Raw genomic sequence first — 23,273 nt, 5'->3', positions numbered from 1 at the left:
AAACTAAGGGATACAGATTGAAGGTCATTGGCGTTAGGGAGCCCCTTAACGAAAAACTTACAAAATATTTAATAGAAAATAGTTTTTATAATAAGCAAAAATTTTTTTTAAGTTAAATTCCATATTTATATTGAGATTAAGCTTGTTACATACTATTAGTAAATTAGTTAGATTATTTAGTAAGTTACTCAAAAATAAGCTATTCAAGTCATAATTTGCAGTACCCTTACAGGATTCATTGCTGCTTATTATTCTAATGTAAGACCTTATTGTACCGATGAAAGCAATAAATTACTGATAACTCTATGTACAGTAAGCTGCGAAGATAACCAACCATACTATGTGTAAAGCTGTAGCTGCAACCCATGTTGAAGTGAGTTTTAACTTGTTAAAATAAATTTAAAAAGTAACAAAAATACCTTCTCAATAGCACTGCTCAACCTGCCAGTTATTTTCTTGCACACATTAGCAGCCAGTGTGTTGGAGCCTAGAGGCAGTTCCGATATCACAGTCTTGAGACCAATGCTGCTGATGTCTCGCAGCTGTTCAGTATCCGATAACATATTGGCACACAGTGTCTCGACTATGCCTTCCACATGATACTCTTTTACTTTATTCACAAGCGGACCGAGACTGAAAGTTTTCAGATATAAAGTACAATGTTAACTAACTCAAAATAACCAATATGCACTATTAATAATATAAAGTAAATTTCTAATAGCATTAGAAAAAAACAAACATAAACAACAATATAGGTTTTATAGGTTATTGATTTAACTCACCATTTGACAGCCAAGTTCTGAACTTCGCCGTTTTTGTCTTCAAGCAGACGTAGTAGCATTTTTACAACTTTCCTCTCCGAATCATCATCCAGCTTGATACTGTCCTTTTGCAATTCGGTCATCAAATCATTCGTAGCCATAAACCGAAAATCTTTGTCGTTAGACGTCATCTAAAGGTTGAAATATACATTAATTGACTGTCTTCAGGAAATATTATAGAACATATTATGTGTATTTTAAGCAACACCGGCTTACCTTCTCGAGAAGACTCGCAATTTGATAAGATACAATAGCCATTTTGACAAGTTTGCGGCTCTTCCAACAGAAAATTTAACAAGTCCAGCAAACAGACTACTAACAAAAAATTATAATTTTCACACAACACACGCGAGGAAGGAACATTTGAACATTTACTCAAAGCAGTCGCAATCCACCGAAAATAAAAAAGATTCCGCCTGGTGATGCTCCAATGACCAATGAAAATGAACAGAATAAAAATGCAAATGACAATGACTTTTGTGTGGAAAAAAGTTACCTTGTCTGTGGTAAGGAGCTGTTTAAGTTAAGGAATTATATAAAACGCGCAAACGATTTGCTCGCGTGCACCTTTACACCAAGCATTTTCTTGCACAATACAAGCTGATAACATTGTGATATTTTTGATCAATCGACTGACAAAATGCAATTATGGAACGAAATGTGACGGGTTTTCTGGGGTTATATGGAAGGTGTGCGCTGAACTGGACCTTCCCTGGAGAATAATAATTGCACAATAAAATATACAGTTTTAAGATCCCTTAAAATTTGTGTTGTGTATCTGACAGCTGTCACTTCAACGTGTACATATGGATAATTTCACACATAACCTAATGTAAAGCAAGTTTCAAAGAGTTTCAAATGTTTATAATTTAGGAATAATTTAATAAACAACATTATACGCTTGTGTCTGAAGTGGGATCTTGATAACTTTCTGATTAAGCATGGATTTGTTTACTATAAACAGGTAAATTTTATTAAAGTACTTCATGAGAAATACACATCGTCAAACGTTTTCCTTCTTCCTTACACTTCTTTTGAATACTAATAAATTAAATGTACTTTTCCTTGCAAGGTACGGTGATCCTGGTGAAGATATAGATTTAGTTACTCATGAAACAAAACAGTTACAAAAGTTAAAACAAAAAATTGAAGAGAGGAGAAAAACACACAGTACCTTTAAGCAACAAGATGTTATCACGTTGAAACAGGATACAGCATCATCTATAAAAAGCGATCACTCTTTTGATTCGAAACCTGCAATCAGTATAGAAGCAGCAGATGACAAAGACAAGACAGTTGACAAAAAACTTGATAACACTATCCAATCACAGAAAAATGTGGAAAACAAACCTAATTTTGAGTTTAAAGTCTTGGGCACAGACAGTTTTGAGAAAAAGGCCAAGGTAAGAATATGAAAAAAATAAAAAGCTAATGCATTTATATCAGACAATTTACATCAAAAAAAATTGTACAGTTTTCAAAATTACCTGCACACTTTCTTATTTTTTTAACAATAAGGTTACACTGAGTTCATATTGCATACCTCTCCCTTTTAGCAACTGCTGCTGCTAAATACACTATCCATTTATTTTTATTAATACTTTTAGTGCCAATTGCCCTATTTCTAATACAAAATGAACGCGCTTGGCGGGTTCTTGGCAGTTAATGTTCTAAGGCTCAACTTGACTTGTATAACCCTTGAAGTGGTAGACCGTTGACTCCTGACCGATTATGTCATTTAAATTTCAAATTCGATTAATTGAAATAAAATCTAAATTCGAATGACTCAAAAACGACATATGCCACTTGAAGAGTTAATCAAGCAGTACAATACTCATGACATTAATATTTTGCCTTTTGTTTCTCAGGTGAAAAGAGTACTACCATACTGGTTGTCTCATCCATACAGTTTATCCACAAACTTACAGAAGTTGACATGTGTTGTGGATGAACAGGATTGGTTGAATGATACTTTAAAAACTACTCTCAAGAGTGAGAGGGTCACACATTTCTTTCCTGTTCAGGAGCAAGTCATTCCTTTTATTATTAAGGAAAATAGATTGCCTCATCCATTCTGGCCGCATGATGTTTGTGTCTCAGCTCCAACGGGGAGTGGTAAAACACTAGCCTTTGTTTTACCTATAATTCAGGTAAATAAAAAAAACCTGTACTCTTATTGAATGGTCTAGCTAAGGCCTTTTAAAAAAAGATTTAAGCTATAATCAATTATGTCTAATTTAATTAGTATTTAAAGAAAATCATTAATTTAGTATATATATAATTATATAATATATCTGCAGTGTTATGGAAAACTTTCCATAAAACTGCATTATGTGCATAGTTAACCTTTCTTAGAAAATTTGCCATTTATTTAGCAACCATGACATCTGTTTAAGTTGAATTTGGTTGAATATATATGAAGCAGATCTGCTCCTAAGCATACGAAAGGTTAAGTGTATCAGAATAATGTGCTTTAAAAAGCAAGCTACATATAGATTAGCCAAACAATGCTACCAAACAATTAGCTCTTATACTTATATTTTCAGGTTTTAATGAACAGTGTTGGTCATCATGTAAGAGCACTGATCGTTTTACCAGTCCAAGAATTGGCAGTACAGGTGTCAAAGGTTTTTAAAAAGTATTGCACTAATACAGGGCTTAAAGTTATACTGTTGAGTGCATCAACTCCATTGCGCAAGGAACAGCAACAAATTGTAAAATATAGTATGTACATTTATAAAAATTACAAGTTTTTATTTAATTACAAATTGTATTGCTTGTTTGCCATACAATATTTATTTATCTTACATAAATTGTTAGGAGTAAATAACTTGGACATAAAGATGATCATGCTAGTTTTCCATCTGTCATTCTGCCATGCCAACCACAAATGCAGTTTAAACGAACATTCTCCTCTAACAAGTCAAAGTCTACACCACGACATTCGCAGAATCCACCTTGCTAAAATTGGCGAGGAGTAATAGCCATTTAGGGAAAAAATGCAATAATCACACTTGAAAAGTCATGTCATTGTTTATCTTGTTCTCTTTGAAGAAGTTCTTTATTTAAACGATGTTTTTCATGTAAGTACTGCACTTACGATAAACAGGGCAAGGACAGCATTAGTGGTAATCAAATTTGGTTTTTAGGTTTTGATCTTCCGATTGTTTTTGACTAATGTATCAGTCAATATTCTCATAATTTTAATGAGTAACTGTGATCGGTATGCACAGAAAAGTACTATTAGACATAAAATCTTGAGAGAAGATTTATTTTAACAAAATGAACTTTTTTAGCCGAGTCTGCAGGTTGGATCAGTGAAGCCGATATCATAGTCTGTACAGCAGGAAGATTAGTGGAGCACATCCAAAACACAGAGGGTTTCTCATTAAAGCATCTCAAATTCCTTGTAATAGACGAAGCTGACAGAATCATGGACCATATCCAAAATGACTGGTTGTACCATTTAGATAAGCATATAAAACTGGAGAATGAGCTGATGACAGGAAAAGTGCCCAATTTAAACTGGAACAGCCTGAATGAGCAGAATCCTCCCCCTCACAAACTACTTTTCTCAGCAACACTTTCACAGGATCCAGAAAAATTAGAAAGATGGGGGTTATTCCAACCGAAACTGTTCTCGGCTGCGCCAATAACTGATTTTGAGGATGAAGACAGTATCAGAAAATATACCACACCAGATGAGCTCACGGAACAATATGTGACCTGCAGTGCGGAAGAGAAACCACTTATACTTTATCATTTCTTAGTTGAACAGAAGTGGGATAAAGTCATATGCTTTACTAATGCAGCTCAATCTGCACATAGGCTCTCTGTGCTTTTAGATGTTTGGGGAAAAGGCAAACTAAAGGTTGCTGAACTGTCTGCAGCATTGGATAGATCAAACAGAGATTCGGTTCTAAAGAAGTTTACTCAATCAGAGATAAATATGTATGTACTTATACCTTTCTTAAATAATTATTGTAGTTGCTAATTTTTTTAATGTACCAATAATATGCCTTGCTCTCTATAATAATAATAAGATTATATATCTTTTGGCACCCCACGTCAAGTTAATTTCAGACCTAGATTACGCGAAAGTGACGCCATGTACAACTAACTACTTTCAACAAAAAACGCAAATGTATACCTACGTAGAAGAGTCATTTTTAAATATCTATTTATTCATAGTTATTTTATTATAATTGATATGAGATATTAACAATTGAATTTTCTTTTCAGTTTGGTCAGCACTGACGCCTTAGCCAGAGGTATAGACATTCCCTCCTGTGACTACGTCGTGTCGTACGATCCCCCGCGAAACATCAAAACGTACATACACAGAGTAGGCCGCACGGGAAGAGCAGGACGGATAGGCCATGCTGTTACTATCCTACAACACAATCAAATGAATTTGTTTAAGGTAATCACAATATTAACTATTTTATGTTTACTACTAGCTATTTAATTTACCTCAATAAATACAGCTGAAGTATATCAGCTATGTCACAAGGCAACTCTGTTATCAAACGCACAGCGCCATCTCCTTATTTTCTGCAGCTGTTGGGCAGCAGCAACAATTGGGGCTACAATATTTCGCACTACCTTACGTTTCTTATGTATAACACATACAAAGAAATACGATATTGCATAGACATAGCATATTATGAGAAGTATAGCTGAGCATTACTTTCCCAAAGATAATCCATTTCATAATATCACATCCTATAAGACATCGTGAACCTACTACCGACATCGAAAAATTTAAGATTTTCGGTTCTTTGATATTGGCGGTAGGCCTTCAATTACTTAAAGCACCGTGAGTTCAAGTCGCAACTCGCCAAGCACGGAACGGACAGCCGAGTCTGCCCGCAATCGCGGATATCATTGTTAGTCAGGCTTGGGAAATTCTGCATGCACCGTGTTTGATAGCACAGGGTGTGGAAGTGTAAGTAAGTAAATATTCTTTATTGTGCACCATACATTTAAAAATAGACAGGAAATGAAAAAACGCGTAAAAGTTAGGTAACAACAGGCGGTCTTATCGCTAAGAAGAGATCTCTTCCAGACAACCTTTGGGTACCAGGAAACTATGAACTTACAACATTGAACGGGTAGGTAGTGCCGATATAAATATAATTCAACAAAATGAAGACGCAAACAATATAATACATACCTACATACTAACACATAAACGTCAAGCTTCTATGAATTTATGACGTTTAAAACAACACTTGCACTGCTTGCCTGACTCTATGAAATTGTTATTTTTTAGTAATTACTTACTAACAAAAAGGAGAAAAAAATATACTTGTTAAATGTTGTTTTTTTTTTCTATTGAGCGAATATTGCTTAAGGCCTCCCCGTGGTTTTCATCGATTTTTGACTTGTTTCGAGTCGTTACTCCTACATTTGCACTATAAATAGAATTATAAGACATACGACTATCGGTTCTATATTTTTTAATCATTGTCTAAATACCACTATTGACGTCTGTCTTTGGCGTCTCTAAAAACTGGTCAGAGATTTTAATTTTAAACTAATTAGCACAAAAGTTATGGCCAGTAAACCAGGTTTTTGGCCTGAAATTGTTCAACTTTGATGCAAAAATATCTCAAAGACAGTGAACTTTGAAGTAAATATGGTCATAGAGAAATAAGAAGTACCTAATAGAGTGCTCACTCCATACATATAGGTACATTCTTATTTCTCTATGATATGGTGAACTATATTGCTAACAGCCGTTGCTATTAATACGATAAGCTACAAAAAACATTAGAAAACTAAGGGATTCAGATCGAGGGTCATTGGCGTTAGGGACCCCCTTAATTAGGTTTCCAATCAATGAAATTACTAGAAAAAAGGCTCAAGATTGCTATTCATATTTTTGGCAACTGTAGGTATTATGATCTAAAAAGCGCTATGACTTATGAAAAACTGCTGGCAAGGCTGAATCCACAGCACCTTAATAACGAAACACTTGTTGCAGGAACTACTACAGTCTGGAGGAAAATCGGAACTAAAGCAAATACAAATTGAACCTAATGTTTTCGATCGCTTATCTTCTGATTACCAATATGCTATTGAAGAAACCAAGAGCGTAATCAATACAGAAATAACAAATAAGGTTAAAAAATCTGTGGCAATAAAGAAAGGTTGTAAGAAAAGGAAACATGAATAAAGATTTCTTAATTTTAAATACTGTTATTTTATTTTTAATTTGGACGCAAAAAGTAGCGATACTAGAGGTATAGTCACTGTGAATGTCATCTCGCTTTGTGTGGCAGGGCACAGCAGATGTCATTCCAGATTTAGAGCAGAGCCCAATTGGAGAAGTACCTCCACTCCACCTTACAGAAAACTGCAGCCAAGTAACCCTAGACCCTACTCGTAGTGTTGTGTTCCTGCCGGTGAGTAAGGTTGCCAGAGCTCAACGATGGTGCGGAGTGTTAGGGTCTATAACTCAACGCGTATGTAACTCCTCTGGAGTTGCAGGCGTACATAGGTAACGGGGACTGCTTACCATCAGGTAGGCCGTATGCTTGCTTGCCACCGACATAATATAAAAAAAATGAATGCATTGGTTTCCCACAACAATTTAGAAGAAGCTTCAATACCTACCATAACTTCCATGAGTAAAAGGTTCACTATTACTCTAATCTCATCAATATTTATTACGCCAAACCATTGAGTTATTATTACTACAGAATTGGGACCGTGCGAAGTGCATGGTGGGGGTAAGTAAAGCGATCCCAGCGCATAAGGTGGTAAAAATTTGAACTAACTGCGGATAGCGTCTTTAACATTCCGTACAATTATATGGGTCGAAATGAAACTTTGATTTACGATTACTCCTGAAATATTCATTTAAATTGTATGGTGTAAGGGACCATGGTAAGCTGTATGAAATGCTTAATATAAATAAGGTATTTATTTTGATAATTGTTAAAAATGTATCCATGTAAATAGCTTTGCAAATGCCACGTAATACGTGATCTTTTTCTAGAAGTTACGTATATGTATAGTAAGTTATCCTTAAAAGATAGACATTTAACATCGTGGACTTTTTTGTAGACCTATGAATGAGAAACAACCCCACCATACATTGTGTTGTTATAGCTCAAACGGATTAGGCAGCGTTTTCGATTAATGCTCCTAGCCAGCGTGGTTTTTTCCGACAACATCGTTATATTTCAAACAATTGACACAAAACCTTAACAAGTTATATACTTAAGCCCACTGACCTATCACACATAGACAGTTAGGGCTCATCTCATAAACTCATAAGGCTAATCTGCCAAAAGTGAAGCCGAAACTCGATCGATGTGTGCGTGCGACGCTCGTGTCTTACGCTCAGCGACACACACATATATACAAAAATGGGTTGCCAGAGTTCATTTATTCCCCTTAAAGTAGATGGATTTTAACCACATCCTTATACTTGGGTATCAATCATTTGGGAGTGTGTATGTAGATATTAAATTTGTAGCAAAAGCTTTCAAGGTTTCTTTTAAGGACTTTGCATTTCTGTACTTTGTGAAATAATGTTTAAATAAAAAAACGTTTATTTTTTTATTTTACAAATGTGCACAGATAATAGCTGGTAAAATTGACTTTGGAATAATGATTTTAAATGATAAATATTTAATGACGATCATTTGGATTTGATTTTATTTGACTAATATTTTCTTCGGGTTGGTGTGGTGAAAAGTTTTGTGTTTCACTTGGGGCAAAATTTGTTTAACTCTCGTAACTTGAAACCCTCGCAACGCTCAAGATTCCATTTTTCGACATTTTGGATCTTTATTTAGCTCCAGAAGCAATATTAGCACGAGCGGTTAAACAACAACTTTTCCACTTGTAAAAACAAATAACTATTTATCATCAGTACTAGTAATTGTACCTGCAGGCCTAGCCAAGGTGGCAATCGCTATTGCTTCGAACAACGAAACGCTTTGTGTCTCTCTATCAGTCTTCCATATAAGTGCGACAGTGACAGTTGCGTTTCGTTTTTACAGACCTTAACTGTAACACCTGTGTTCCACAAATAAAATTTACTTTACTTGCTCATCAAAATGGCGAGAGCATATTCGACTATGTTTAGTCGGTTTCGATATTGCGTCGTTCCTATTTAATCTAATTTTTTCCGTCCATCTCGCAGACAGAAGCGGATCAGTCGGAAATCTAAAACGAATATCACACAAAATAAAAATATGAATTTAAACTGTAATTTTACAAAAGACAAAATATAATTTGAAATAAAAGAATGAAAAACTAAAAAAGAATATTTTCTATAGTCATACAAGGAACTTAAAGTAAGCATATTAATTTTATCAATGTAATCGTCATGCCTCATTTGGAGGAAAAAAGATTCATATCACCTGGCAACATTTATAAGTAATGGCGGCTGACGAAAATTTGGATTTTTGTATTTACAATTACGTAAAATTATCACATTAAACTGGATACTTACGCGTGAAATGTTATATCAGGCGGTTTGTTTTTATTCACTGATGTGTTGTGACACCAATTCACCGCACAAACAACCATCTTTCTTGTATTTTTTAATTTATAAACGGGAGGTGTACACAAACCAACTCCACCTTGAGTACTGCGAGGGCCGTTCGGATACGATGACACGAGGGCGACATAATGTCGTACTCGAAATGGCTTCACTAGGGATGTACAGACTAGGCATCTAGGCTAGTTATAAATCTATGCCCAGATACATATAACTCATGGTCACCCTAATTAGAAAGAGATGTAACGGCCCACCTTGACTTCTCATGTGGACACACTTTTTGGCCAATGTACCCTATCCGGTTAACCTTAAAAGTCCGTGACCGACAAGAGAGAGAAAAAGATATAGCAATAGGTGTCTGTACCACTAGAGTCTGGCTAACCAAATATTGTTGACAGATATTTCCTTGTTGTATCACCAATTGTCTATGATTTTTAAAAAAGCTAAAAGTCTGTTGTCAATTTATGTCATTCATTTAAATTGTTCGCGGTTTATAAGGGATTTATTTCAGTTTATTTTAAATAATATTAATAATGACTATACCGAGTGAGGTCCGCAAACTATTATTTAACCTCGTAAATAATTACGACAATGTGCAAAGTCGACGTGAAGCGTTGTATAACGAAAAATGCAATGTTTACAAGTCGTAAACAATTTAGTAGGTTGGTGCTCTATTAATATTTTGATACTTGTAAGTTCTAGTTCTAACATGTGCCTATAAATTTGATTAAGTACGTGAATTTCTTTATACCTGAATCTCATGAACGGGACAAGTGTGTAAAGAAACGGTTAAACTAGAAGTTCTGGAAAATATCAATAAAATCAAAACATTGGAACGTAACGAGTTACTGAAAACCAATATTTAGAAGAAATCTGTGGAGTGACTGGTCAGTAGTAATTTGATATAAAAATATAAAATATATAATAATATCTTGTCGAAAGATATCTATACATATATGTCTTTGTACTTTACATAGTGCTGGTCAACGTATATTTAACTCATTTCCTTGGGTACCTGACGTGTGCACAGAAAATCAAAAATATTTTCTAGTATCAAAACTATAATTCCTACTACACAAAGTGTGACCAGTCCAAGATTTTTTGAATTTCCCGCCAAAAATGTGTGTAATATTTCAGTAGCTAGAAGAGTCTGGCTAGCCAAATATTGTTGACAGATTTTTTCCTTGTTGTATCACCAATTGTCTATGATTAGAAAAAACCTAAAGGCTGTTGTCAATTTGTCATTCATTCAAACGTAGTGATTATATGCTCTTTGATGGCAACCACGAATTTTGAATATCAGTGTGTTGACCTGACAGTGACATTACGGCTATGTAAAGACGCCAGACGTAATTACTGTTTTTAATAAATAAAAAAATATTTAATTTTAATTGTAGATGTAAACCGCGGATTAGGAATACTTTTATCTCAGCTATGTCAGACTCTGAAGAATCAGATGTGTTTAATGAAGAGCCTATCAGGTCATTTCATGATATTCACGATGAAATAGAAAGATGCAAGAAAAACCCGGCAACTTCGGGTATGTTTGTGTCTGGCTGGGATGATGCAGACGAGGGCGTGGAGGAAGTAAAGGATCCTAAAGGTAATCTTCAGCTTTGGTACTTTTATTAGTCAATATTTTGATTTTGTTAGGTCATTCATTTTACACAAAAACCAAGTTTTTTGGGGCATATCTTGGGATTCAAGTTATTTTTGTTTTAAACAGATTGGACTGAAACGTCACTTGCATGGAATAAAAAAAAATGTAACCTAACCCTGCACGTTCGAACAAGACTGTGATGGTCGTTATTTATTCATATAACAAAAAAATTGATTGATTACCTTAAGAAATACAAACTTCTTTATACTACGTCAATGTCCAATAAGCATACGGCCCGCCTGATGGTAAGTAGTCTCCATAGCCTATGTACACCCGCAAATCCAGAGGAGTTCCATGCACATTATCGACCCTGACACTCCGCACCCTTGTTGAGCGCTGGCAACCTTACTCGCCAGCAGGAACACAACACTGTCTAAAGTCCAAATACAAGGTCAATAACATAATTTTTTTTCTGAAAATTAAAAAATGGACAAGCTTGCACAAGCCATTCTCCAGAAGCAAACCTACAGGTGTGATGTGTCAATATGTACATATTTTAAAGTAAAATATCGACTTCAACTTAATCAACAGAAACAACAATGTTGAACACTATAAGCCTTAAACTCCTTTTTCCTTCATCCTCCTGTAACTAAATACTTTGCCAACTGCGTTTTTACCTTTTTATCTTCATTACAATTTACCAAAAGTCCATAAGATAGAAAAAATACGCACACACGCACATATATACACTCACTCACATAATACTTATAAAGGCACACACACAAATTGCACAGTCGCACATCTTTCTTTATTTCTTGTACCAACTTGGGTGTTTAAAAAGCATTGCACATTTTAGTGTAAGGTACTGGCAGCATACCAGTGATGTGGCTTGCTGCATCATCATGCTGAGTCAGTGCCTTTTCTGTACCACATCACATGGCATGTTAATTAACAAAAAAAAATGGTTTTTGATAAATTAAGTTTGCATGTTTTTATTTTACACTTTTCTTTTTTGTTTGTTTTGTATGTTGTGGGTAAATAAAGAATGTATCTATCTATCTATCTACATTTTTTCTTTATTTTTCTTACAGCTAATCCTGTTGACCATGTTCTATGGGCTGCTGAAAATGCTGACATTTTAACTCTCAAAGAACTATTGGCTGCTCAACCAGATCTAGTCAATGCTAAAGACAGCAATCTGTACACACCTCTCCACCGAGCTGCTTATGGAAACCATATGACTACCATAACATATCTGTTGAGTGTGGGAGCTAAGTTGGATGCTAAAACTGAGTTTGGCTGGACACCTCTGCATTCAGCTGCCAATTGGAATAATTACTGGGTTGTTGCAAGACTATTGGCAGCTGGTGCTGATCCAGCTGCAGTGTCTGAGGGAGGTAAACTATTCATAACATAAATTATTATTTAACAACCCCCAACAAAATTAGACAGTACAGCATTACTGAGTTAAAACCTATCTATGAACCATACCATCACTGGTGTATCTCAAGTCTTACTGAAAACAATGATTCATTCCTGTGCACAAACATGTGCTATTTTATTTACTATTTTTGCAATTCTCTAAGTCAAGAGCTGAAAATTGGTATACTTTGACTCCATAGTTTCAATAACAATGCCATTATTGACGACATGAAGCTGATTTTACAATGCAGTTGGATGGTGGTTACCATCAGGTAATCCGTCTTCTTGTTTGTCTCCTCTTCCATTAAAAAAAAGGGTCTGAAATGAAAAAAAACTCAACCAAATTAAATTTTCCGTTCATTAAAATTTTGTTGAGGAAGGTTAAGAAAAGCATGTACAGACACCAATAAAAGCATGTATCAAAATAAATATTTTTTAACAGTAATTTAGTTAGAGATCAGTTATAAAAATATCTTTCTGATTTCAGACCAAACGCCACTACATTTAGCAGCAGCAAAAAGTCACAGCAAATCTACTATTATCACATTGCTCTTTCAAGAAAACAGTGTGCAGGTGGCTCAGATGGTCAATAATGTTGGAGAAAATCCTGAAGAACTAGCTCGCGGGCATGGAATATATGCTCCACTGTTTGAAATGGTAATGCCTGCAGCTTCTTACATTAAATCAATTGGTTTCACTTGCAATCCATATTTAAGAATGGAAAAACCATCAGAACCGGAGTGAGTGGGAAAAATGAAAAATACATAATTTTACTACAGTACCTTTATTTCCATAGTACCTAAGCACTTATTTAACTATAACTATGTTAGTGATGTTAACAAGTATTTTAATGACTTTTGAATACAGCAAGTTAGCGTGGTCTATCGTTCACATCCTAGTAATAAGACAAGAGCATGGCAATCTCAAGTATAAGAAGCTTAGAGGGCTAATTACACAAACCCCCTTTAATCTTTTAGTTCTTTTTTTTTCGTATGTGTTAATTTATCTCTTTATTGCTCTTTGCTAAAATGCATTTGTACTGGAGCAAATCTTAATGTTTACCAACACCACTAAGGTCCCTTCTTAAGAATGTCACATTTGTTCTTACTATTTAATTTGTTAAACCATACCAATTACTACTCCGTATGTAAGTTGTATTTTATATTTAGGATAAAATAAACTTATAAAGTAACGCAGTAGTCTGTACCTCCAATAGGGACCGTGCGCGTTGGAGGGTCTGCCATCTTGTGGCCTGAATCGGAACCATAAACATGTACATTTACACGTCACGTGTTTTCTTGTGCATAGTAGGTTCTGCCATTTTGTGGGCTACATCGGAACAAGAAATATCATATTTACGCCTCGCGCCAAAAATCTGACGGCTCCTGTGCTGCCTCCTACAGTTAATGCACGCGCCCTATAGGGAATATTAAGCAAAACTCTGCGTAGAGAGCGCCACTAGCACATACTGAGGGCCTACCGCGAAACACAAAAATAGAAATTTCGTTATCTGCCTCTCTATCACTCTTGCATATTCGAGCGATAGAGAAGCAGAAAACGAAATTTCGATTTACGTGTTTCGCGATAGGCTCTCTAATCAAACCGCCTTGATGCATCAATGTCATAGTTAAAACTTCTGAAAAAAGAAAAGACTGTTTGCATAGTATGTATAATTTACTCTATGGCATAACATTTAAAACTTTCGCGTTTTTAACATATTTTAAAACCAGGGGGCCTACCGCAAAAACCGAATTCGCAAATAGCGGGGATCTTTCTCTTTTACTCTCACTAAGACGAATGAAAGAAAAAAAATGCCCGCAATTGACGAACTTCAACTTTCGCGGTTATAGCCCAATCGCGAATTTATTTTGTTACCTTTATTTCCAACGTTTTGACGCATAGATTTCACATTAGTCTTTTTCATAGACTTTTCGTCAGGTAGTTACACAAATCTCTGTTTTGACATTTTGCTGGGGCATCAGTTACTCTATGGTTTCCAATATGTGCTATTGCTGCACTCTGGCGGTAGAACATTGATGTAATACCCCATATTTAAAAAAAACCAATATATTTTTTTATTTAAGCACCTACATAGATTAAACATTTCCAGTTATTTAAAACCTCAACAGGTACTTTAAAAAAATCTTAAAACAGTTTCTTTGAAAATAAAATATGGAATACATTTTATGTCTTTTGACTTCTTCCATATGATCGACTTGCCATACTTTCTAGAACATGCATAGCACCAGGCACAAGGTATGTTTCAGTTTGCAAATTCTTTAGGCTAGCTATCAGATTTCTCCTATCAATTTTTTGCAATTCCGATAATATTTGTCTTGATTCTGTGGTCATGTATGGCAATAATAGACAACCTATGCCAAAACATTTACACCTTACACAATTTTTCCATATTTCAATTAGATCTGCATCTCTAATTACTGGACAAACCGGTAATAAATTAACAGCATTTAAGCATTTGGCTCTCTGACGTTCAGTGATAGGATAGTCAGCCTGCTGGAAAGGCGATAAGAGAACGGTTCTCCAGGCTTCGCTTACAGTCTTGTCGGTGGCAGATGCGATCTTTAATAACAAAGGAACTAATTCGTCGTAAAGTCCAGCACGCAACAGTGAAGGGATTACTTTAGGAATTATTTTAATATTCCCAAACCTCCACGCGAGTTCCCCTGTAATTTTTAAACCTTCCACATTTCCTCCAACTGCTTGTAGTAATTGATCAAGTGCTCCAAGTTTATCATTCATAAACGTGGCAACGATCCATGGCATGTCAATGTGTTCAAGATTAACAATATATAACAATTCCAAAAGGGTGTTCCATAAAGAGTCTCGCTCCCTGTTGGTGACTTTTGATGCTGTGTCAGAGTCTATAATGCTCATAAGGCATTGGAGTGCTCTTAATTTTTTACTTTTATTATAATCGTTTTCATCATCGAGCGCAATACGAGATAAATAAATCGCTCCCATTTTTGGACAAGTAGCTTTCAGTATGTATTTAGCGGTCGTCAAGTCTTTATTGTCAAGACCAAAGCTAGTTTTATTTTTGTTTTCTTCATTTGATTTTTCTAGAATATTTTCCAAAATTTCTATGCGGATAGAACTGATGTTGATGCCATTTTTGTCGGCGATTTCATTTGCAGCCCGATTAATATCGTGTCGAGAAATCTTTTCAACGAAGTTTGGATGCAAGTAAAGGTTTCGAATAAGTTGCGTTGGCTCTGTTGAAAGTCGAACAAATTCTTCGCATGCCCATTCCACCTTATGCAAAATATGTCTCGTTGAAAGAGTGGAATGCAGACGTTCCATTTGACGGACTGCTCGATTACCAGGCTGAACAGCAGACCAGCGTTGGGCAAATTGATAGCACAACTGCGCCGCTGCCACTTGGTCTGCTCCACGAGCACAACCTTGAAGAACGTAAAAGAGGCACGCGCCTGCCCATTCCATATTTGCTATATGCTTCACACATCGGTGTGCGGCGCGAAGCAGAGGCTCTTCTCGTGTGGTTAGGCGCCAGGGCTCACTCTCTTTTTGTTCAGTCTCAGTCCCTTCACACTTTTTTCTAGACGTCATAGTTTGCTTGAGAGCGTTACTGCAAATCATGTCTCTCGCGGTTTGTATATCAGCATCTAGTGAAAGTAAAGCAACTGCAGGCAGCCACTGCTCGTAGGTTTCTAATGTTATTTCTGACTTCAAATTCGCCCACATGTCTTCACGCATGAAAAGGTGAAACGGTAAGCGGTGATGTCCGATTTCTGGAAACATTCCTTTGACAGAAAACAGCTCAAATTCGTGTTGTTTAGGAGTGCTTTTCCTGTTATAATTTTTAAGGAAATTTAACAGATAATATTCTTTCATGTATTCTGAATCGGTGGACGAACCATACAATAAATAATATATGCATAAATACACTTCGTAATAATAGGGATTTATGGAAACAATACGACCATGTAATGTAACCTCACCGTTTTTCCAGAGATCTGTTAAAACATCTTTGATGAAATCTTTGTCTTTTATGCTTTCCCATAGTTTTACACAGTTTGGCAGCAGATGGCTTTCGTCGTTTTCAAAGTGTGTTTGACAGCAACCTATGTCGTCATTGAATATTTTATATTTCAATTCCCAAGTAGTCAGCAATGAGATGAGTTGAAAGGACAGGCCTTCATTGACGGGTATGTGCAAGGTGCGGCACAATTCTATAAGGCGATCAAGCGAAGTTTCGGGGTACTGTTTCAAAAAAAAGAACAGCACAACTTTTGTGTCCCAAGTTTCATCGTTGTTAATTTCTGACAAAGCCAAGTCTGCCACGTTAAATTTAAATTTGGTTTTTAACATGTATTGAGGCGAATACGCTACTGTATTTTGGGTTAAACAGAATGCCGAAAATGAGCGCCTTATCACGGGTTGGGCCAGATACGCGATAGCAGCATGGGACAGCGACTCATTCTGACCACGTAACATGTCAATAATCCATATTTTATCTGCTTCATCTTTGCTTAAGAGATCTAATAATATAGTTATCAATAATTCGTCGAGTTCTTGAGACGCAACAACTTTATTTAAAAGTTGCTTACATATTTTGTTCCTTATTTGAAGTAATTCGCCGGGTAAATCTTTCCCAGAAGAAGAAATGTCTTCTGCAATATTTACGACTATCCTGATTGGAATGAAATCACCTCTACTTTGACTGATTCTGGGATTACGTGCCAAATAATTATATGGCGAAATGTAAAAATCAATAAGATCATTCAATGTTGACAGTGAAGACATAGGCAAAAAAATGTAATGGAATTTCCATGCTATGGACAGATTTTTAACTACTATATTAGCATTTACTAAGGCGGTCAGCATTGATAAATATTTGATTACACGATGGATATGTTCTTCAGTACAAGTTGATACAAGCTCGGTGAGAACGTGGCAGCATTCCATGAGAATGGCTGAATTGTTTCCATCTCTGAAATTAGCCAATACTGAAGCAATCTGCGTTTGACAGTGTTCCTGGGTTTCAGCTGTTATTAAGAGAGCTTCAACTAGTTTGCGAACTTCATGATTTGAAGAAGTGCGATGGAGTAATGCTATCAATGTTGAACGCGAAGTTTGGTGTGTTCGAGTAAGCTGAGCCAGACACCCGCTTCTTCCTGCGTCAGAAACGTTCATAGTAATATCCACTTCGTTTGCGCTATGTTCACAGTACAAATCGTTTATACTTAATTTTGTCTCAAAGGAATTTTTCAAATAATACATGTTTTCAATCGTATTAACTTCTAAATCGTTGAGCATTTTACTACCTTTCAAGAAATCGACATAATTTCTTTCGACAATTGCTTCATTTGAACTTCCCTTAATGATTTGTTCGTATTTGATCATAACCGATTTCAGTAAAATTTTCTTTTCCTTGCTTGGCATCTGGTTAAAGTATTCCAGCGCACCTCTCGTGTCACAATCGCAAAGACATCGGTTTAAATATAATAAACTGCCGTAATTTGCGTAATCTGTCAATACACTAGTAATAACTTTCAAGTCGTCCAAATCAATGCTTGGTGCTGTTATCATTTTATGCAAGACCAATTGATAATCAGTACATTTTAGGGAAAATTTATACTTCTTTAAAATTACTTTAACTTTCGCATAATTCAGTTCTCGTTGAATTTGCTCAGCGAGAAGACGATCTGTAGCAGTGGTTGTGAAATCTTTTTTCCCTGAAGATGCGGCTTCTACCGCGAGTTCTAGTACTATTTGATTCCATGGTACATCTAAAACCTTTAGAACCTGAAGGAAGCATTCTAGTTTGTTAGTATGTAGTCGAAATGAATTAAGCAATATTTTTAAACGGACGCCATCTACATCACCGCCACTGCTTGCCGCTTCTATTTCAATGAAAGAGCGTAGAGTATCGTCAATTTCAAAAGAGTTCCTAGCACTATATGAAGGCAAATAATGCTGCAAAAAAAGGCTCTAAATCTTCTGTGTAGCATCGACGTAGCATAATTAACGCGACTTCACTGGGACTCTGTGAACTAAGCTCACCCAGCAACATATTAATTTTATGTTTTTCTTTTAATTCAATTATATTCTTTATATGCGTTTTTAACATATCAAGATCATCCATTGATATTGGTCGCAAACAAATCGTTTTTAATGAAGTTTCCAATACTATGCCTATATCATCTATAAACTTCAATCCAATTTTTGGCCAGTAACTAGATTTCTCTAGCGAAAAAACTCTTTCTGTGACCCACCGGACAAACAAATCTATATAAAAGGGGTTTTCATCTAGAAGAGGTGGGAGAAAATTTCTTAACCAATTTATTAAGGCCCCCATCTTAATATTGTTGGGAATAGCATTCAATATTCCCATTATATCGTTAGAATTAATTGTTTGTTTTACAGCAGAATATTTGAGCCAACATATGGAAGATAAATCAAAATCGCCTTTTGAGACAAATGTGATGCATAATTCCACAAAACTCAAATCAAATATGCTTAGGTCTTCATATAAATTACTTCCTCTGAACTCAATGTACTCCAGTATGTCTATTTTATTCATGATATCACATAATGATTGAATCAGGAAATCATCAGCTGATGCAAAAACTTTCTTTTGTAAAGTATATGTAAGTGGTTTGAGTGCCAAATTAATCTTACACAGTTTAAGGGCAGTATTGACAAGGAGAGGTAAATCTTCAATGGTGTCAAAATAGGGTTGTATTTGAGGTAATACCTGATCTGGGTCTGTTGTTGATGTCAAACTATCAATGATTGTTTTCAACTGACCTTTGAGTGTTTCTTGAGATGAAAGTTTTTGGATGGAAGAGTTGTTATCATGCTGGTCATTTGTTGAATCAAGTAGTGATTCATCCCAAGCACAGCAAATGTACACCTGGAATATGGAAAGTTAGGATTTGAAGCCTATATATAATTTAATATACATGATGTTGTTAAGGGACATCACTTATTTTCATGAGGTGTTGAGGGGGTCTGAGATAAATATCTGAAAGGGATTGTTTTCTTGTTAGCCAACAATATGAAGTTCTTAAATTTGCAAAAGGAAGGATATTATAAGGCATATAAATGTTCTATACTAATACAAATATCTGTGCAGCTGATTTAGTACACAAATAAAAACTCCTAATAAAAGGTAGAATAAATATTATAAATTAATAAATATTATAGGACATTATTACACAAATTGACTAAGTCCCACAGTAAGCTCAATAAGGCTTGTGTTAAGGGTACTTAGGCAACAATATATATAAATGCCTTTACCAGGATTTGAACCCGGGACCATCAACTTCGTAGGCAGGGTCACTAGTGTCACTACCCACTAGGCCAAACCGGTCATCAAGAGTTTAGAAGTTTGAAGGTATGGGAAATATGTTATCAATTTCTTGTAAACAGCTATGAGACTACTGATTTCTTCAAGGTTCCTAACACTGATAAAACTGCATTACAATGTGCACAAATAAATAAATATTTGTTCCTGAGTCATGGATGTTTTCTATGTATTTAAGTATTTGTATATTATATATATCTTTGTCTGAGTACCCACAACACAAGCCTTATTGGATTACTGTGGGACAAGGTCAGTTTGTGTAAGAATGTCCCTATAATATTTATTTATTTATAGGACATTACCTATTCCAACAATTGACTAAGTCCCACAGTAAGTTCAATAAGACTTGTTTTGAGGGTACTTAGACAACAATATGTATAATATATAAATACATAGAAAACACCCCTGACTCAGGAACAAATATCAGTGCTAATCACATGAATAAACGCCCTTACCAGGATTTTAACCTGGGAAGTCGTAAAGTCGTTTTACTTAGTGTAAAATTAGTGTATTTTTAACTGACTTCAAAAAAGGAGGAGGTTCTCAATTCGACTAATTTTTTTTGTATGTATGTTACTATATCTCCGAGAATGTGAACCGATTTTAATTTTTTTTTTTCGAACGGGTATAATCCCAAGATGGTCCCGTTGGCACCAAGTCGGGGTCTGATGATGGGATCTTGGAGAAATCAAGGGAATTCTTCAAATGGTATAGGTACTTGTATGGTGCTTTTGGTAATATTTGAAGTCCGTAGTATTTTTTGTTAAATATCTCACCTGCATTTCATCCCAAGCCAGATAGTAAAAGTCATTGTTATATGACCCCAATGGATAGTATGTGATTCCATCTTCTTTAAATTCATACATAATGTGGGAGTCTTTAATATCTACCAGCCACATTGTTGCTCCATCAGAAATAATTAGTGAATCAGCCCAAGGAACTGCATAAAGGATTTTCTTTGTGGAATTGATAACATCATATAAACCAGTTATAGGACATTTTAAAACTAAAGCTTCTCCCTCGGTGTATGCAATCAATCCGTTTGAGAGCATATGAGATTCTGCAGCTAAATAAGACCCACCATATTTATCTATTGCTATGGTATGTTCTGCTTTGCCGTCTACCATATCTTGTTCCAAATCTTTCCGTGAAAATAACACCACCAAACATTCTCCACTTTTACTGATTAGGATCACATTATTCTCACTGCTTCTTAACTTTTGAATCTTATAGTTGGCCAACTTTTCACATGTTACCTTGATTTGAGTTCCTGTCGCTGGGTTTATTACTATGATATCCCCGGACCTGAAAAGGACCCACAGGAGCTCTCTATGTACGTGTGTGTTTGAAATTTTCGTATCAAAATTATAAACCTTATCGGGGTCTTCTTCAGTACGTGCAGTTAAATCACATATTCGTACTTTTTCCGTATCTTCTTGTATTATTAATTTAGGATGTATGAAATGAGCATTAACCAAATCAAAACTAGAAAACTTTTTTAATCTTGAATGCGTAATAGACATGATTAAATCGGACAATCTTTTGCATTAAAGCTCGTTACGTTATGGTATATTCAAAGAGCATATAATCACTACGTTCTATGGTTCTACGCAAAGAGCAAATCACTACGTGTTCTACGTTGGTTAAATTCAAAACTCAACGAACTCAACGAAGTCAACGACGAACCAAACTTCAACAAAATGAAAATGAATAGGTACGTCATGTCATGGCCGTCAAATGTTGCAAATGGTGAAAATAGATACTAATGTAAAACCACTGTAAAACCTAATACTCATTATCATAAGTACTCGCTTAAGGTCTTTTCACACTTATCCTGCCGTCGGCCTTCCCGATATCGGAGGGCCTACCGCGAACCACGTTCGACGTGTTGCCTCTCTGTATATTCGTACGAAAGTGTGACAGGGAGGCAACACGCCGAACGTGGTTTGTGGTAGGCCCTCGGACCCGAAATGTGCCGATGACGCACCTGATATTTGTTTTTGGTTTCACGGAATTTCAGCACAACGTTAACAATATTTGAAATATAGAAAAATGGTTCGTATGAAAAAAATTCAAACATTTCAATTTTTGCCAATTAGAGACAAAGTATTTTTTACGTGTCAAATATTGATAACGACGATCTTGCTCGGCCGTAAAGTACCAATTACATCCACACTTCCCGATATCGGGTCCGAAATCAGTCCCGATGTCGGGCCTAATAATCGCTTTCCGTTTCACGGAATATCAGCACATCGTTAACAATATTTAAAATGTAAAAAAAATGGTTCATATGCAAAAATATCAAACATTTGACATTTTTGGAAATTAGACACAAAGTCTTTTTCATTTCTTGCTCAGGTCTGACGTCGGGACCATAGTGAGTGTGGATGTAATTGGCCCATATCGATCGTAAAGGGCCAATAGGGTTGTTTCCAATTTTTTGAAACACTTGTATTACGTTCTATATTAACTAAAAGTTGCCCTAAAATTCAACTTTTATACTAATAACGGCTTTAAATATGTTAAATTAACAAAATATATTTTGACAGATGCTTTCGCGCCCAAAACGCTCTTTGAAAATTGTGTGACGTCACAGTTTACGGTTTGACACATAATAACTACATACACACGTAGAAGATACTAACTGTCAACTGACATTTGTCATTTGTTGTTTATCGCCTAACTGTCAACAGTGTCAATCCGAGAGTTATGACGTCATCAGAATCTTCAAAGACGTTTCAAGTTTGGTCACGTGACGTGTGCCAAAAGATATTTTAAATTCAATATTTACAAAAATATGGTCATTACAGGTCCCCTAAAAGTAGTTTAACATGTTCTTATAATCCAAAAGAATTTATTGGGATACAAGTCTGCCCTAAGATTTGTAGATGGAAACAACTCCACATGCCATTATATCAAAATTTCGAGAAACGGAAACCCATCCCTTGGCCCAATATCGGTGCCGACCTCGGGGCCGACGTCGCGGCGATCGCTCGCCGTCCGAAGGCAGGATTAGTGAAATACGCCCTTCAAATATACGAGAGCAATAGAAAGGAAAACATACAACTGAACAGAGAGGTTGGCGGTAAGCTGCCTGCTACTTTTATTTCCATATAATTTATGATCAGTTGTATTCTTTGATCACTACGTTCTAGCAGTGAGTTGATAGCCCAGACGGGGCAGGAGCACATGTTATTTTAAACGTCAAACTTCTATGAAATTATGAATTTAACACTTGCACGATCTGGCCTATTAAAATCGCTACCAACTTATCTTGTTCTTACTATCAAAAATCGCATACAATTTGTTGCAAGGTCTGGGAGATCCTTAGATTGGCCAACGTTGGCCCTATGTGTGTGTGTGTGTGTACTAGTCATTACACAAGGCCGTGTACACAATGTAAAAAAATGTATTATAATTGTAATGCATAAACTTTCGTTTTATTTATATATTACTAAAAGCACTATTAAATATAAAACGATTATATGCTAACAAACGAATTTATTAAAATGTATTTAAATCATAGCCGCCACTTGTTTATTTTTTCAATCAGACAAC

General features: G+C 35.7%; 4 protein-coding genes across 5 annotated transcripts in view; 2 read left to right on the top strand and 2 right to left on the bottom strand.

Moving 5' to 3' along the window:
* Positions 1 to 1,639, bottom strand: part of LOC133518920 (cullin-associated NEDD8-dissociated protein 1) — a 29,102-nt gene extending 27,463 nt beyond the window's left edge. For both annotated transcript variants that reach the window (XM_061852703.1, XM_061852704.1), the window contains exons 1-3: positions 1,038 to 1,639; positions 783 to 952; positions 420 to 633 (exon numbers count right to left, since the gene is read on the bottom strand). In XM_061852703.1, the coding sequence (XP_061708687.1) occupies positions 420 to 633; positions 783 to 952; positions 1,038 to 1,079 (426 nt within the window). In that variant the 5' untranslated portion in view covers positions 1,080 to 1,639. The remainder of the gene's footprint in view (positions 1 to 419; positions 634 to 782; positions 953 to 1,037) is intronic.
* LOC133518911 (probable ATP-dependent RNA helicase Dbp73D) lies at positions 1,637 to 7,020 on the top strand. The gene is made up of 7 exons (XM_061852695.1): positions 1,637 to 1,785; positions 1,894 to 2,224; positions 2,690 to 2,971; positions 3,368 to 3,545; positions 4,118 to 4,772; positions 5,064 to 5,244; positions 6,811 to 7,020. The coding sequence occupies exons 1-7, from the start codon at positions 1,763 to 1,765 to the stop codon at positions 7,000 to 7,002; spliced, it is 1,842 nt and encodes a 613-aa protein (XP_061708679.1). The 5' UTR covers positions 1,637 to 1,762; the 3' UTR covers positions 7,003 to 7,020.
* Positions 7,021 to 10,599: 3,579 nt separating this feature from the next.
* Positions 10,600 to 13,250, top strand: LOC133518917 (ankyrin repeat domain-containing protein 49-like). The gene is made up of 3 exons (XM_061852701.1): positions 10,600 to 10,945; positions 12,034 to 12,339; positions 12,852 to 13,250. Exons 1-3 carry the CDS (start codon positions 10,777 to 10,779, stop codon positions 13,106 to 13,108), a joined length of 732 nt encoding a protein of 243 aa, XP_061708685.1. The 5' UTR covers positions 10,600 to 10,776; the 3' UTR covers positions 13,109 to 13,250.
* Positions 13,251 to 15,678: 2,428 nt separating this feature from the next.
* On the bottom strand, positions 15,679 to 23,167 carry LOC133518913 (uncharacterized). Its single transcript, XM_061852696.1, has 2 exons — positions 20,492 to 23,167; positions 15,679 to 19,262 (listed from the first exon to the last, which is right to left on the bottom strand). The coding sequence occupies exons 1-2, from the start codon at positions 21,236 to 21,238 to the stop codon at positions 18,303 to 18,305; spliced, it is 1,707 nt and encodes a 568-aa protein (XP_061708680.1). The 5' UTR covers positions 21,239 to 23,167; the 3' UTR covers positions 15,679 to 18,302.
* Between the last annotated feature and the right edge of the window lie 106 nt (positions 23,168 to 23,273).

The sequence above is a fragment of the Cydia pomonella genome, chromosome 6, assembly GCF_033807575.1.
Source record: "Cydia pomonella isolate Wapato2018A chromosome 6, ilCydPomo1, whole genome shotgun sequence".
Lineage (NCBI taxonomy): Eukaryota > Metazoa > Arthropoda > Insecta > Lepidoptera > Tortricidae > Cydia > Cydia pomonella.
Note: the sequence above shows the minus strand (reverse complement) of the source record. Positions and strands in the feature narration are given on the sequence as shown.

Bases quoted from the DNA above. Each gene is read 5' to 3' on its own strand.
- LOC133518913 (XM_061852696.1), bottom strand. From the start codon at position 21,238: ATGTCTATTACGCATTCAAGATTAAAAAAGTTTTCTAGTTTTGATTTG. The intron at 19,263-20,491 runs GTGAGATATTTA...TCCATATTCCAG, and splicing joins TGGCTTGGGATGAAATGCAG to GTGTACATTTGCTGTGCTTG.
- LOC133518911 (XM_061852695.1), top strand. From the start codon at position 1,763: ATGGATTTGTTTACTATAAACAG. The intron at 1,786-1,893 runs GTAAATTTTATT...TTTCCTTGCAAG, and splicing joins GATTTGTTTACTATAAACAG to GTACGGTGATCCTGGTGAAG. The intron at 2,225-2,689 runs GTAAGAATATGA...TTTGTTTCTCAG, and splicing joins GTTTTGAGAAAAAGGCCAAG to GTGAAAAGAGTACTACCATA.
- LOC133518917 (XM_061852701.1), top strand. From the start codon at position 10,777: ATGTCAGACTCTGAAGAATCAGATGTGTTTAATGAAGAGCCTATCAGG. The intron at 10,946-12,033 runs GTAATCTTCAGC...TTTTTCTTACAG, and splicing joins GGAAGTAAAGGATCCTAAAG to CTAATCCTGTTGACCATGTT. The intron at 12,340-12,851 runs GTAAACTATTCA...TTCTGATTTCAG, and splicing joins AGCTGCAGTGTCTGAGGGAG to ACCAAACGCCACTACATTTA.